The following is a 14974-nucleotide window of genomic DNA, read 5'->3' as shown; positions in this document are numbered from 1 at the left end:
CTTCCCCTCCAGGCTCTTCACTATCTTCATGTCCCTTCTTTAGACACTCTCTAGTGGCTTAATAATCTTTCTTATATTGACAGCCACACCAGTGCCCAGAAAAGGGTTAGGACCAATACCCAAATTCGTGATTGCCACCTCCCCATTTCCCATTTTTTTGGAGTGCAGCATTTGCACAAGCAGCTGGGGAAGCCCAGGGAATCCTGTCCAACCCTCTATGCTGTGACTGGAGCTGTGGCTGTGACCCTGAGCCCAAGGAAGCTGATGTTATCACACAGAGGACATCACGTCTCGTGGAAAACAAAAATTTAGGGATTGCATGGTCACAGTTTTTCTATACAACTGACAGACGTCATTCAGCTGCTATCAGAAGGGAAATAAAGCCAATGACCCGAACTGATGCATGAAAAGACAAATAAATGGCAACAGGACCCTTAAAAAAATTGTAATCTGCTTCCCTGTCCCTGCCTAAGAAAGACTTAGGAATAAACAGGAACACAGCCAAATGTTTACATTTTGATGTAATTTATTGGCACAAAAATATGCAAATACAACATGGCATCTAAACATGGCTACTCTGTTGTATTTTGTGCATTGTTTTTAATATTTTTAATTCATAAATCATAACTTTATCTTCACTCTCATGTTTAATAACCATTATTTTCTGTTTCAAGTTACAATCAGTTCTCCCTCCCATCTGCCTCCTGTGCCAAACCCCACCTTTCCCCAGCTTTTCCCAACACTGCTTTTTAACTCAGACACTGCAGGAGGCTCCCAAGTGGTATTTATTTGTACCCTGCATCAAGTTTGCCACCGATCACTCTGCACAGAGGCACCCCGACTTTGCTCAGCTCAAGGTTTTCAAATCCTGGATGTGTTCAAAACCCTGATCTAGTCAGAAACACAAATCCTGAACTAGTGTCAAGAGCGGATAGACAATTTCCAATTTTGGGGCAAGAATCAAGTTTGATAAGAAGGTACAGGACGAAACAATGGTAAAATTCTACTTCTTTTTCTTTCCAGTTATGCAGCTCCCCCCAAATCTAAATGAAGCCTCCTGCACAAGCGCATTTAGCTCACTGCACCCACATCAACAGGAATGACCAGGGCAATAATTAATCTGCAAGTTACTTAGTTACATTGCAAAGTGAGTGAAAACCCGTATAGTTATTTTCAATGGATCTCCAGTTCCCCAAAGACAAAGTGGAACCATAGACATCTGTGGTACAATCAGTCTTCACCGTCCTGGAAACCCAAATCAAGTGTTGTGTTTCAGACAGCTTGTTTTTCCAACAGCAGCTATACATTGGCTTACACCAACTTTTAATATACAATAACTCTTTTCATTTACATTTAAAAATATTTGACAAAGGCTGTATTTCAGTCCAACGTTCAATTTGTGTTTGTAGAAGAGCAAGTTTGGAGTGAAAAAGCCTCCAGAATAAAAGGCTGTGCATACTCTGGAATCTCCTGTTACCAGAAAGGACACCTAAAGAAAAGAAAGATATTGTAATAATGTTGACTTGCATGTAGTTTCAGAAAGGCAACACTGCAAAGGACTAGGCAGAACTAGGCACCATTTGAGCACAGATGAAGTTTCCAGGTGATCTTTATCACTTTTAAACATTAGCAGGAAAGAGATCTATTTCCTGAAGCATAGTTCTAAGTCATCTAACTTTCAAAATGACACTAAATGGTCTTTGTTTTGTTCTTCAGTGTAACTGAAAGCACTGACCACCACATTCCTTATTTCAAACACTTAAAATGTAAAATCCTTGTCACTACTTGTAACAGTAAATTTCCTAGAGGACTGCCTATGGCATTGCCATGGGCTTGCAAAATCTACCAGATCAGATGCAGTATGTGGTAAGGCTCCTACAAATAACTACACAATTTTGGTTCTCTTGAGCAGCTCCCAGCCCAGACTATTCCAGAAGTTTTGCCAGGTTAGCTGAGTGACAAACTCACCATCCAATGTAGCACTGGCACAGGTTCTCATGAGAAGTTGCTTGTTTAATGAGCAGTTCTACTTGTGTGGGTACATCGAGAGTTTCGTCATGAGAGAAGTCTCGACCTTTGAAATTAAAGGATTAAAAAAACCATGAAAGGAGTCACAAATCCTGGTCCTTTCCTTCAAGTACATTATTTGGCAGGTGGGGAGTAGTTTCTTACAAACTTTAAAAGTGTAAAATTTTGCAATTAAATGCTGCAAACTATGAAGTGAGAACAGCAGAAATTCAACTTCCACTAACAAGCTAATACATGCAAAATATTAAGTTTTTTTAGTTACAAACACCTGTGTACTTTTCAAATTAGACTTATTTGTATCTAAGTGTAGGCACAGTACTTAGGTTTTGGACAAAAACAGGAAAATGGCCTCATCTACTTAATCAGAATAAGTTAAGTTAAAGGATTAACACAAAAGACAAACACTAAGGATAGTGCTGATCCATCAGATTTTGGGTTTCTTTTATATAAACATAACTGCATGCTCACCAGTGAGCTTATCTCGAACCCTGTTGATGATCTGAATTGCCTTCTTATTTAGAGCTTCTGGCTTCACCAGACCATCTCCTACTAAAAGACAGAAATAGGACACAGAATTATTCATCTGAATAATAAAAGCAATTGTACTCCTGTTAGATGTGCCCTTTCCAAATACCATTTTGAGAGCAAATCTAGATGCATTTTCTATAGATACAACTTTTCGTGGGACTTGAGAACAAAGATAATTTTTATGCTGACAAGAGACTCTATCTGTCCCATCTCATAAAATTGCATTTGGATCATGATGAAATTTTCTGATCTAAGAACAGTTTCTGAATCAGTATAGAAACAACAATGAAACTTACTGAAGGAATGGATGGATTCAGGCACTGTGGTTCCAGTTTTTTTATGGGCTGTCTCACCCAATTCCACACTGTCCAACATTTCTATTGAAAAAAAAAGCATGGAAACAAAGAAGCATAAACGTGAAGCTGAAAACCAGGTGAAATATTCTTCTGGAAACATGAGCAAGACTGTTAATCAGCTAATTTGAAAAGCATATTTGTGACATCTACCATCTTTTCTACTCACCTACTGACTGACTGGCTGAGTAGGAGTCTGTTCTTGTTCGTGAGCGCTTATTGCCCTTGGTATTTGCTGCAAGAAAAGGAGTTGGAAAGCATGAACTGGAGGTTCAGAGTAAATTCGTCCACAAACAATACAGATTTGGCTGCCTTTCTCCTTCTCCAGATTTGATGTCACCTGAAAATAATTTCCATCTCCTCATCACTGCTGTAATTTCATATTAAAACCCCTAAAACTGTGTGCCCACAGAAACAGCACATGCAAACTAACAGTTTGATCAGATTGTTTGAAAACACACTGCCTTTCAGGCTTCTGCATTTTTTTATGAATATTCTCTTGCTGTCAGTATTTTATCAGAATCACTTACTGTCCATCAATCTCCAATTCAATAAGGGATCATACACAAAAGCTTCCAGCACAGCCATGACACTGTCCTTGTGCTCACGCAGCACTTCCATCACTGTGTGACAGGTGATTCTGTAGTTCCCATCAAGGCCTGTCACCTTTAGAAGAAAAAGAAGTGAATCAACCATTGCTTTGTTCACTCTGCAACTCCAACCCCAACACTCAGGGAGCAGTAAGTAGCTTTGAACTAGAGTTCAGTACACTTTGTTCATTAAGAGAACAAGAGACACATTAATTACAAAAAGAAGCTCTCTTCTCCATGAGGATGATCTTTGTAAAGGACCATGCAACTGACTGTGTTTGGTTGACATAAACAGATATTTGAAATAGGGAAACTAAAGGAAGGCCTAAGAAATTGGAGGAATTTCAGGGTAGTTTATTTTCTAACTAAAAAGTTGCTTTCCACTGTAATGCACTGCAGATATCAAAGGAGACATTTTAATTCACAGAAAATGAAGCTGAAATATTAACACCTCTGATCCCTAAGAAGTGGTAAAGTTTGGCCACAACAAAAAAATACAGGAGAAACTGAGAAATGGTTGCAATTTTCTGTAGGAACAGTCCTCTCCAAATTAGAGGGAATGCTTACCTCCATGGCATTTGTCAGCATCCTTGTTAACCTAAATGGAATCTTCTCAGGGAACTTTTCTCTTGTCATTGCAACCTAAACACATGATGATGGAGAATAAGTAAATTAATAGCTAACTTACTTTTTAAAAGCTATTAAGTACTGGGATCTTTTTGCTACAACCTTGAAGATTTTATTCCAAATAGGAAATAAAGTCAGAGCTTTAGTTCCTCAGTTTTCACAAATTACTGGGAGAAGTGAGATGATTAACTTGATAACAAAGGGAAAACTCAAGCATGTGGCCACCAATATAGATTGCCTTTCAGCAGCTTAAATTGCTCCAAGAAATTTTATGGAAGTTATGTTAACACTTCTTTGCTTGTTCCAGTGATCAGCTGATCCCCAAGACATGCTTCCAAGATAAAGTGTCTACTATTTTCACCTTGCCTGTAGGTAAAGGGAGGCTCAAAAGAGAGCCAAAGGGTCTGCCCAGGATTAGACTCCAAGGTCAGTTTGTCCTGCTTTATAGATTAATTTCTGTTCCACCAGAAAATGTGAAGTATTACTGAAAATGTCATGTACAAATACAAAGACTTACCTCAAAACAGTCCCCAAAGTCGATATGCAAGATCTTTCCACTCAGTCTGTCTAACATCAAATTGGAAGGGTGTCTTTGGTGAAGGAGTGGGAGAAAAAAGACCATTGGTGACAGACCATTACAAAAACCCAAAGTAAATCACAGCAGCTCCAGTCTGAAAATATATTTAACTTCATGAACAAGAACAGCCAGTGATAGCTTGCTTGTCTGAGATCTTCAATCTCAGGATGAAATGAACAGGAAACCTTCCTGATAGTGCATCTGTCACATTATATTTGTAATTACCCCTCAGGAGTTAGAGATCTTCTCACCTTGGAAGATAAACAATCTCCTGGACAAGAATGATCAGCACATTACTTGGATATGAATGTTTAAGAATGTTTATTTTTCAGTTAGGATAAATTTTTCCACTTGTTTTATGCTTTTTCACATTTTTCAATGTAGAAAAATGTGATGCATTATGCTGCACTTGAAATAACACAAATCATTTTACCAACAAGAGAGAAGAAAATCAACCCAGACTAGCAAAACTACAGTGCTGTATTCATGCTTGCATTTTCCAATTTTGTTTTAATTCATTTTTCAAAGGTTTATAATTTCATCTTAGAGACTTTAAAGTTCAGAAATAAGAGCTCTTGTTATTAAAACATTTAAGGGTTTAGCTGTTTTGGCATTACAGATTTTAAATCTAAGATACATTGTCTTCAGAAGTATTTTGGAAGTTATACTGTTAATAAAATGGATGGAGATAGATTTCCCATTCTGTGAAAGGGCAAAATTAGAACTTGTGGTCCTTAATATGGTTACATGTATATTCATTTCAAAAAGGAAGGAAGTTTTATTTGTACTCCAGATACACAAACTGCATCTCTTAACTGCAGGGCTGAGAATAACAGCAGCATAATTATGACCTGAAAGGTGGTACCACCACAACTCAGCAGTAAGCACAATGGAAGATGTTATCACAAGAACAGATTCAAGGAATGAACTGATAGGCCTTCACAGTCTGTGCTTTTAAATAAAAGAAACCTTTACAGCTTTACTTACCTGTCCCCAAGGCCCAAAATGTACCCAACCATTGACATCACAGCTAGTGAACGAGTGTAATTTGTTCTTCTGTCAAACCAAACCTGCAGGTGGAGACAAAACAGAAAAATCCAGGCAGGTATGTTAGATGTTTCAGTTTATATTATAATTGATGCATTAACCATTTGCATTTTGCATAAAGCAGAACTGTGATATGCTTAGGTTCAGTAATTCCTAAGTTTGAGGGGGTTCAAACACTCTGTGCCCTTGAATTAGATGTCCAAGTCATTAAGAGAATATATTCTGGGGCTTCTGCTTTTCTCTCCCCTGCAGAGCATATGGAGACTAAAATCTCCAGTCTTGTGCTTTGCACTTCACTTGTGCTCTGAGCCTTGGAAGGCCCCTCAGGTGGGGATACCTCTGTGGATATGTGCTCTGCAGTGATTCAGCTGGGGTTTAGGATAAATAAACTCCATCTCTCACTCATTCTGCAGAGAAGATAATTACACACTCTGCTGTTTGCCAGTACTTGTGTTGAACTCACCTCCGAGCTTGGACTTTTCAACCACAGCAGTTTGGCAAGGTCATCCCCAGCTGTGTTATTGACAGCATGTTCAAATACTTCTACTTTTTGCATCAGAGTCAGGTGGTCATAGTCTGGAGCCATCTATAATTCAAAAGTGACATTCAGCAAATTAAAAAGCCACCTCCAGTAGCCTCTGGTTGTACTGTACTGAGAAACACAGTAATCATAAATAATTTCGTATCAATTTTATACTTGAATTATTTGTAAACTGACCAGTATGTTTCAAACACAGCAAGATAATCACACAAAAGTGAAGAATTCTTTTTAAATGGGAGAGCAAATGATTTAGTATCCATAAAGCCAGTAGCACACAGCCCTATTTAACTAAAAAACTGCAAAGGTAAGTATTTTTCAAAAACCATTATCCAAATAAGTCTTCTGGGCAGGCAAATGCTTTCCTTTTTGGCAGGAAATTCTAGATTTTCTAGTAGTGTTCAATTTCTCCAGTCTAATTTTGGCCCTGCTGCTTAGACACAATGTTTAAAATGCCAGCAGCACAGCACCTTGCATGAGACACATCACAGTCATGCAAAATTCCAAACACATATCAGTCACCAGATGGCAACAACTTGTGGTCACTGCTAAAACTGGAAATGAGAAACAAACATATGGCAAGCTATAACTATTACCTAATATTTTTAATTTATTGTAACAACCAGACAAGAGGCAGAGGAGGAAGCCTTGCACCATTTTGCTTCATTAAGACACTGGTGTCCTAAAAGAAAATACCAAAAGCTCTGCCAGCTTGGCCCTTACCCTGAGCATGATGCGATGCTCGATGTTGAGCAGGATCTTTTTCTTCTCTCTGTAGTCTCGGATGAGTGCATGCAGTGTGTCACAGTGGGGCACCCAGCCAATCAGGCCTGAATTTGTAGACAGTGGAATAACAGCATATCTCTGGATGCTATGGGGAGAATGGAGAATCACAGCTCGAATTGTTGTATATTGTAACTTACTAGATTTTGAGGTGCTTAAAACAACTACTGTTAAATCTGATTCTGGTCCACATTGTCAATAGTTGTTCTGCTTGTCTTTCCAAACATCCATTTTGCAGAGATTGCTGCCAGTGAATCTACAGAAGTGCTCGAAGTTTACATGGTTTTCACTGAAAGGCTGCTTTCAGAAGGTACACGTTATGTCACCCAAAGTGATCTGTTATTTGCACATGATGTGTTTTTGCTTGAAAGACACTGCAGAATTGCACTCAGTGACTCTTCACCAAGCTATTTAGTGACTATAATAAAAAGTCTCTGCCAAAAAGCCATTCTCAGGTTCCTAAGGCAGTGCTCAAGGTGTATTGAAATAGGCATTGCTTCAAAGACCATAACAATTTATGATAGGACTTCAGTTGGAAAAAGCAAACAATCCTCTCAGATACACTTCCACGTTTGAATTATACGAATGCTCTTTTTCTTTTTAATTAACTTAGTTCCAAGATTTGCCATTTCTTCACAAAAGAACTTTGCTTGTGGTTTACTTGCAAAGCTGCACCCAGGTAAGGAGTCACATATGGACAAGCACAGTCAGTGATTACCCAGAGCACACACCTGAGGTTTTTACGAAGGGAAGTTGGGTCATTTGCCAGCAGAGTGTTGACCAAGCCAAAAAGCTGCATCACTCTTTCATCTTGGCGAAGGTCTTCGTGACCTTTCAGAAGGAACACAAACTCATGCCCATTGCTTCCTGCAAAAGAATTAGTGCACAGAAGTTTATTCTCATTGCACAAACAGAGAAGAGTAAACACACATGAACCCAAAAGCTGGGAAACACGGCAGTCAGACCGACTAAGAAAAACCTCACCTGAAAGGAAAGGCTGGAGAGGTTTCACCAGGTAAATACATAGTTTGACCTAAGAGCAACAACTGTTTAAATACTGGAATAGCAAAGTGAAAACTGCTCTCTCTTACCCATTAATGTCAACTTCCTGGGCCGCTGCTTGGAGGTGATGACCTGCAGGGAGGGGGCAATGGACTGAATCCGTATGATGGGCTGGTTGGGGTCGTACGTTCCTGGCACTGCCAATTCCAGATCCCGGCACATCAGCAGTTTTGGTGACACATACTGCAGTTCCAAAGAAGTGAGCTACCAAAACCAAAAGAAATCCAACACTTCAGAATTTCAGTTCTATCTCACAAAAGCACCTGAAGAGTCCATTCTGTCAAAGGACCTAAAACAGTTCAGGCAGTGACCAATGCTTCAGGTACTTGCAGGAACTGCTGCATAAATACCAAATTTGCAGCAAACCCTATGCAGTTATTTCCAGAATACTGAATTAGTATGTTTTGAATAACCAGAAAACATAAAGCAAAGGTTGATATTGACAACTTGCACTGCAAGACCCACAGAAGATCTGAATCTCCCCTTCACCTGTGGCAGCTGCTTTGAGATACGTCGGAACACATGATAATAGAGATCCCAAGCCTGAGTTAAGTCTTTGACATTTCCTGATTTCATATATTTCCTGCACCACTCTTGAGCTTCCATGAGATCTCTGCCATAGGCCTAGGGATTAAAACAACAGGAAAAGGAATTTCAACATGTAGTGTAACAGATGGAGACCACTTAACACCTACAAAGAACAGCAAAGTGTCTTTTCAAATTGCACTACAAATATTTGATCTCACATTTTTATAGCAGATGAGAATTACAGATATTCTTGGATCCAAAATCGACATTGAATTTATCAAACAACATTGCTCACAAGTAGACTTCATTATAGGAGGCAACTGAATGCTTAGAATCACCCTTCAACAGTAGGCTTACAAGCTCAGTTATCTGTGCTAGTGCTTACTGTGAAGAAAACAGAATATTGTTTTCCAGTCCCTATCAGACACCCTGCCAATACAAGACTCCAGGCAATTTGGACTACCATGGCCTCTTACAGTCACCAAAAACGACACAGATCTGAAGATAAACACCAATAACGAAATCTGCAACTAACATAATGAGTCCCAAGAGATTCACTTTTTGTGTTAAATGGCAAAGGTTCTTGTAACACATCTGGCCAGGTGGCTGTCCTGAAGAGCAGCCTCTTGGCCATCTGCTGATACCTGATTGAAGGAGGTCTCCTTTAAAGTCTGAGGCCCTCGCTCCATCATTGCATGAAGTGGTTCCAGCACCTCGAACATTCCCTTTACATTTCTTTCTCCAAAATACAGACGAGATGCTTCTTCCAACCCTTCATGCCACATCTCGTGCCATAGGATGGCCACACGAATTAGCTCTTCACTCACCTGTTTGAGGACAGAAAAAAAAAGATTAAACGTCTAAAGAAATCCCTGGGACTGAGTCCTGACTTAAAATTGCAAAACTCCTTTCTTCTCTAATGTTTTGAAATATTTGTTCCTCGCAGCCAGAGGGAGCCACAAGAGCTACCACAGTTATGGCACTTTTTTTTTCTGTGAGAAGCTAACCAGGCTTTTCTCACCTTATTTGTTACCTTGGAAATTTTCTACATGCTCGTGCAGCTAGGCCTGAAAGCATTGTTTTTCGTTTATTCATAAAAGCCTTTATCAAATTAATTACATTACTCTTTCTATGCTATGCTCAGTTTTGTTTCTACTTTCCATTAAGCAAAAACATGCCTTTATGGAACAAAGGATTTTCATGTATTTCTTCTCTAAATTTATTCATAAGGAAACACAAAAACTTAATGTGTGAATTATTTTAAAATGAAAGCATTCTCTGAAAATTATACTAATACAGTGCAACTTTTACCAGTTGCAAATACCCCAAATAAATGATACTTGAACAGAATCAACAATGAATAGTAATTCTGTGTTATTATAACTGACATACAACCATCCAACATAACACACTTAATGCTGCACTGAGCACTCACCATCATTGCCTGCTGCACCAGAGTGTTGCTGTGCTCACACATGTTTTTCAGGATCTTATTTGCAGCATTGTGCCGAGCAGTGGTTGTAGATTTAGAAGCCACAGTCAAAGGATAGATCAAAGCCTGCAAGGGACAGCAACCAACAATACTTTAGAGCCCCACAGAAGAGCTACATGAATTTAAATAATTAGCGAAGCATTAACAAACAGCAGCCTTAGGGATAAACAGGAGGAAGCAAACTTGCTTCTGGAAATTGGTGATAGGAATTTACTATTGAAAGTCTTCTGATCCAAAAGGCTGTCAACACTGCAGTTCACTGAACAACAGAATGACACTGAGAGCCTCTTTCAAACTGGAAGAGCAAGAATAGGTTTTAGGATTTTGTGATATTCCACACTGTGGAAAGTTTAGATAAAACCTGTGAGGTACGTTCTTAGTAGTCATGTAAAGACATTTAAGGTGATTTGCACTACCCAATAGACATTAAATACAATTAGACAAAGAGTTCTTCCCAGGCTGCATGGCTCATTCACCTCTTTCCATTTTGATGTGAACAGTGCTGAGGTGAAAGCAGCAGCAACACAAACTGTCCCCATCCTCACCGTCATCACTCGCTGTGAATTCCTGTGCAGGCATCTGCCAAGTGTGAAAATTCCTGCTCTAAGCCAAGCTTACCTGGGGGTGGTAACGGCCGATGTCCGTGAGCAGCTGATGGATGAGGCGTCCCACCAGGGGGCGAGGGGTGTCAATTCTGGCAATGAGCTGAGGGATAACCTAGGAGCAAGGATCAGGAAAATAAACACTCCTGGCATCTCATGTGTTCACTGCACCAGCTCTTCCGCCCTCTCCTAGACACCTCACAGCCTCTAAAGGAGACAGGGAAGCCCACCACTCATTTTTGAGTTGGTCAGAGGGTAACACAAGGTTCCAAACAGAAATGTACAACAGCTCAATGAGCTCACAAGTGTTCTGTGCAAAACTGTTACAGGATCCTACTATGGAAAGATGCATTTTGAAGTATAATGCTTGAATAGGAGATAAAGTCTTAAAATTTAATTACAAGAATCATTCTACAAGGCAATCCTGAAACAGATTGTGAACTACATCAGAGCAAGACAGTGCTGTTTTATACTTGATCACCACTGAATGCACATCATCTTTAATTTAAGAATTTCATTAATTCTCATTAAATATGCACTAATCTGCATATGAATACAGAAACATTTCTCATTTTTCTGTTCAAGATTCTTGTTAAATCAGTTACAGACTGTACTGCACGCTGCTCTCAGCACTCGCCTACAGAGGATTGTTTGGCAAGGGATCATAACAGATATCATGCAACAAATCCCCAAACTACCCCCAGAACTGGGATTTCTCTTTGTGTTATTTACCTGCAGCCAAGTGTCTATTTGGATTGCCTTGACTCCTTCTACCAAAGCCTCATTCACATCAGGCCAATGACCATAGTCAAACCATAGAGTAAGGACTCTGAAAAAGAGAAATACTTCTGCTAGGAACAAAGAAATGAACACCCAACCAAAACATAACAAAATACACCAATCAACCAACAAATAAAACCTCACCACAAAATCCCCAAGCAAACAAAAAAAAAAAAACCCAACCCAAAACCCATTTATAAGCAATTTTTCTTCCCAGACGCCTCAGATAGCAGGGATAATCCATCTAACAAAAATTAGCCTGGACCAAAGCACTCACTTAATTCAACCATAACAACAAAGAGCAGAAATGTATTCTACCTAATCTGAAACCACGTGCTCTTATCAGCTGGATTTCGTTTACTGTGTACTTTATTATGTACCTTAGAGTGTCCTGGAGGTTGTTTCCTCGAGACAGAGAAATGGATCTGAAGAAACCCTGGACAGCAGGGACTGTGTACATCAACAGGGTCTTGGATAAATCCTTTTGGAATGAAAATTGCTCCATTAGTTCTATGCAAGCACATCAGCCCACATGAACCCTAAACTCAAGAAGAGGAAAGAGGAAGAAATATGTGGAAATATAAACCTAATCCCCATTGTAGCTGACTTCTGCTCCTACTCTTCACATGTTGCTCCTAGAATTTTATGTTTTGCTTGACTACACAAAGTTCTTACAGCCTGGCAGGGAAAATGCTGTGAAGTGGTTTTATACTTCAATTTGCTTGCAAAGCTATGGACAGCAAAGCAGCCTAAAAACTACCACCTTACTATAACTGGTAAATGAAAGACATTGCTCAGAGGCTTCCCTGAAGGGCCTGAACAGCAGAATGTGTTAATGCACTGGATCACCTATGACAGCCACTTCAGCCTCCACTTTAGGTCACAGACAATAATCATTTGCATTAATTTAGCCCATACAATTTCTCTGTGTCTAAGCACTAAGTACCAATGTCTCAGCATGAGGAGGGAGGAGGGGGGGTACCTCAGTGACTTTTTTCTGCACTGGGGATGGGATGGGGCTGTTCTCAGTGCTCTCTGCATCGCTCTCACTGTTGCTGCCCTCGGTGTTGGCGCTGGTGATGCTGGCTCCGCTCGCGTGACGCAGTTTCTTCTTCTCATCTCTGGCCTGGTTTTGATGTTTATAGTGAAGCACTGCTTCAAAGTTCATCACTGCCCAGGCATGCCAGGCCTGCCAACAGCAAAGAACAGAAGTCAGAAGGAAGATGACTCCTCCCTGCACCAGGCACTTCCTAATTGTTAGACAGAATCCAACCTTTCTGGGTCTGCAAACAACAGTAAGTAATACCCTGCAGACAACACAATGCTTTGACTTCTCTAATTGCTTCTAATTTGAACTGTATTATTATCTTATATAATATCATGTTCAGTTCTTGGCCTGGAACTCCCTGTTGAATATTAAAGCAACTGAGCTTCCTACCAAAAATTAAATTATATTTTATACATATACCATATACCTTAATTTTTCAAAGGCTAAAATGAAAATTAGTATGTTAGGACTTGAGGATGTGTAATAGGAAAAAATACAGGAGATGGCTGCCCCAGAGAAGATCTGGCACCAAATATTAATTGAAATATCACAACCCTGAAATCAAAGGCTCTTTGGAAAATTAACAATAGGGCTACTTTCCTTGTTCAAGCATACTTACTGAGAACAGGTTAGATTTTTCCATTTTCTTTCTCCTTCATTGCTAACTGACAACAGGAGAGAGCCTCAAAAGCAAGAACAGAAACTGAATTGTGGCCTAGTTTTACCAACTACATAAAATTCTAAACAAGAATCTCATGGTTGCTATGGGCCACTTTCTCTGTTTTTTGGTTCTGTTTTCTTTTTTTAAATCCTACTGGAAGTAACAAGGCAGACAGTTATAGCAGATCTTCCAATGAACACCTTCCTTTCCTGTAGTCTGGGATTTGATAAAATGTATCTGAATCATTTTTGTAATGACCTTGTACCAGTTGCGGTCGTGCTCCGTTGCAGCACTATAGTATTGCAAGACTTTGGGGATGGTGCTCTCATTGATGCCCTGCAGGTTCAGCTGCCACTCACCCAGTTTCAGGAAACACCTAGGTAAGCAAAGGGATTATTGATTCAAAACCTAAAATGAAAACAAAGCCTCTGGATTAAAAGGCAGACTTGCTATCTGGAGTCTAAAAGACATTCCATGGGGTAAATCCAGTCAGGAAGCCTCTCCTGCAGGCTGGATTCAAGATTAAAAATATCTCCATCTTGCTTGTAGTGTGGAACTAACTAATTGAAGGTTTAATTGAAGAGGAAAGGTGGGGATTTTTCCTCATCTGTATGAGTTATAAAATAAATGTAAGAAGTAGGTAACAGCAACATGGAAAGACTCCAGCAGTGTGTGCTGGTAAAATGCATACACATTGCTGGTGAGCTGTACTGAGCACCATATGAACGAGCCTGCTGGGGAGAACACTGACAGACAAACAATGGAAACACAGAGGAACTGTTCTTCCCCCAGCCAGAACCCCATTAAGTCATTCCCTCCTAGAGGAAAGGAAAAACAACATATTTTTACTGCAGCAGGGTGGGGTTGCACAAAACTTAATACTTTGCTCGCTCAGCAGGCTTTAAATGCCACAGTTACATGGCTGTCCTTTCTGTATTTTGAGTTTTCCAGAAAGCATTGTGCAAGAGAAATACTGTATGCAAATCATTACTAATTTGTTTTCCATTATAGTCACTGAAAAAAATAAGATGCCTCATAAAAGCAAATTAAGTGCACACCTCCCTTCAAAAAAAGCAAACCTTCAATAGAAAGCACTATGCAATTTTTAATTTAAACTGAAAAAAAATAAATCTGGCACCTCCAGATACAGAGAGAAAAATGGAGAAAGTGTTTTGAATGCAATGGTATTATAAGAGACCATCACATGCTAGGCACCTACTGCCCAAAGCACTGCTGTTGTGCTTGGCAGCCTGTGTGCTTAATACAGATGTGCCAGGCGTGTGGGAAGTGTTCTTTCCTAGTGACCAAATCTCCTGAAAAGCAAAGAAACAGACATGCTGAGAGCTCTGCCTTCTGCCAGCGAGCCACAGTGCTGGAAAAATACAAGCAGGCACCAGCAACAAACACAAACTTGTTTAGGCTGATGTGTCCCAATAACATTTATTGAACATTACATGGTAAATAAGAATGTAATACCAAAGCAGCTAAATGAGAAATCCCGCTCTTTTAATCAAAGCATGAGCTTTGTCTGAAATGTGTCACCTGCAGGAAAGCCTTCAGTTTCAGTGCAGAGCTAAAGGGTGCCCCAGGAGCCTGTACTGACCGTGCCATGAGCTTATGGAGCTCCTGTTTGTGCTGCTGGTCCTCCGTGGCTATGGCATGCTGAGCCTGCTGCTGCATGGTCTGCACAAAGTGCTGCATGTGCTGGAATGCATCGATCTGCAAAGAGA

General features: G+C 39.9%; 1 protein-coding gene across 3 annotated transcripts in view; it reads right to left on the bottom strand.

The window, feature by feature from the left end:
- Nucleotides 1-508: 508 nt before the first annotated feature.
- Nucleotides 509-14974, bottom strand: part of MTOR (mechanistic target of rapamycin kinase) — a 62801-nt gene continuing 48335 nt past the window's right edge. For 2 of the 3 annotated variants that reach the window (XM_014881701.2, XM_014881702.2), the window contains 22 exons: nucleotides 14848-14963; nucleotides 13503-13620; nucleotides 12518-12724; nucleotides 11916-12016; nucleotides 11488-11584; nucleotides 10772-10870; nucleotides 10097-10219; nucleotides 9306-9488; nucleotides 8623-8757; nucleotides 8163-8337; nucleotides 7803-7938; nucleotides 7012-7159; nucleotides 6214-6336; nucleotides 5691-5773; nucleotides 4644-4716; nucleotides 4067-4141; nucleotides 3440-3575; nucleotides 3079-3144; nucleotides 2853-2933; nucleotides 2497-2577; nucleotides 1969-2074; nucleotides 509-1489 (listed from right to left, as the gene is read on the bottom strand). In XM_014881701.2, coding sequence (XP_014737187.1) covers nucleotides 1474-1489; nucleotides 1969-2074; nucleotides 2497-2577; nucleotides 2853-2933; nucleotides 3079-3144; nucleotides 3440-3575; nucleotides 4067-4141; nucleotides 4644-4716; nucleotides 5691-5773; nucleotides 6214-6336; nucleotides 7012-7159; nucleotides 7803-7938; nucleotides 8163-8337; nucleotides 8623-8757; nucleotides 9306-9488; nucleotides 10097-10219; nucleotides 10772-10870; nucleotides 11488-11584; nucleotides 11916-12016; nucleotides 12518-12724; nucleotides 13503-13620; nucleotides 14848-14963 — 2478 coding nt within the window. In that variant the 3' untranslated portion in view covers nucleotides 509-1473. The remainder of the gene's footprint in view (nucleotides 1490-1968; nucleotides 2075-2496; nucleotides 2578-2852; nucleotides 2934-3078; nucleotides 3145-3439; nucleotides 3576-4066; nucleotides 4142-4643; nucleotides 4717-5690; nucleotides 5774-6213; nucleotides 6337-7011; nucleotides 7160-7802; nucleotides 7939-8162; nucleotides 8338-8622; nucleotides 8758-9305; nucleotides 9489-10096; nucleotides 10220-10771; nucleotides 10871-11487; nucleotides 11585-11915; nucleotides 12017-12517; nucleotides 12725-13502; nucleotides 13621-14847; nucleotides 14964-14974) is intronic. The other variant, XM_088178576.1, reaches the window with a different exon arrangement.

The sequence above is a fragment of the Sturnus vulgaris genome, chromosome 25 (assembly GCF_052056855.1).
Source record: "Sturnus vulgaris isolate bStuVul1 chromosome 25, bStuVul1.hap1, whole genome shotgun sequence".
NCBI classification, from domain to species: Eukaryota; Metazoa; Chordata; class Aves; order Passeriformes; family Sturnidae; genus Sturnus; species Sturnus vulgaris.
The sequence above is the reverse complement of the archived record's forward strand: the minus strand, read 5'-3'. Positions and strand labels throughout refer to the sequence as shown.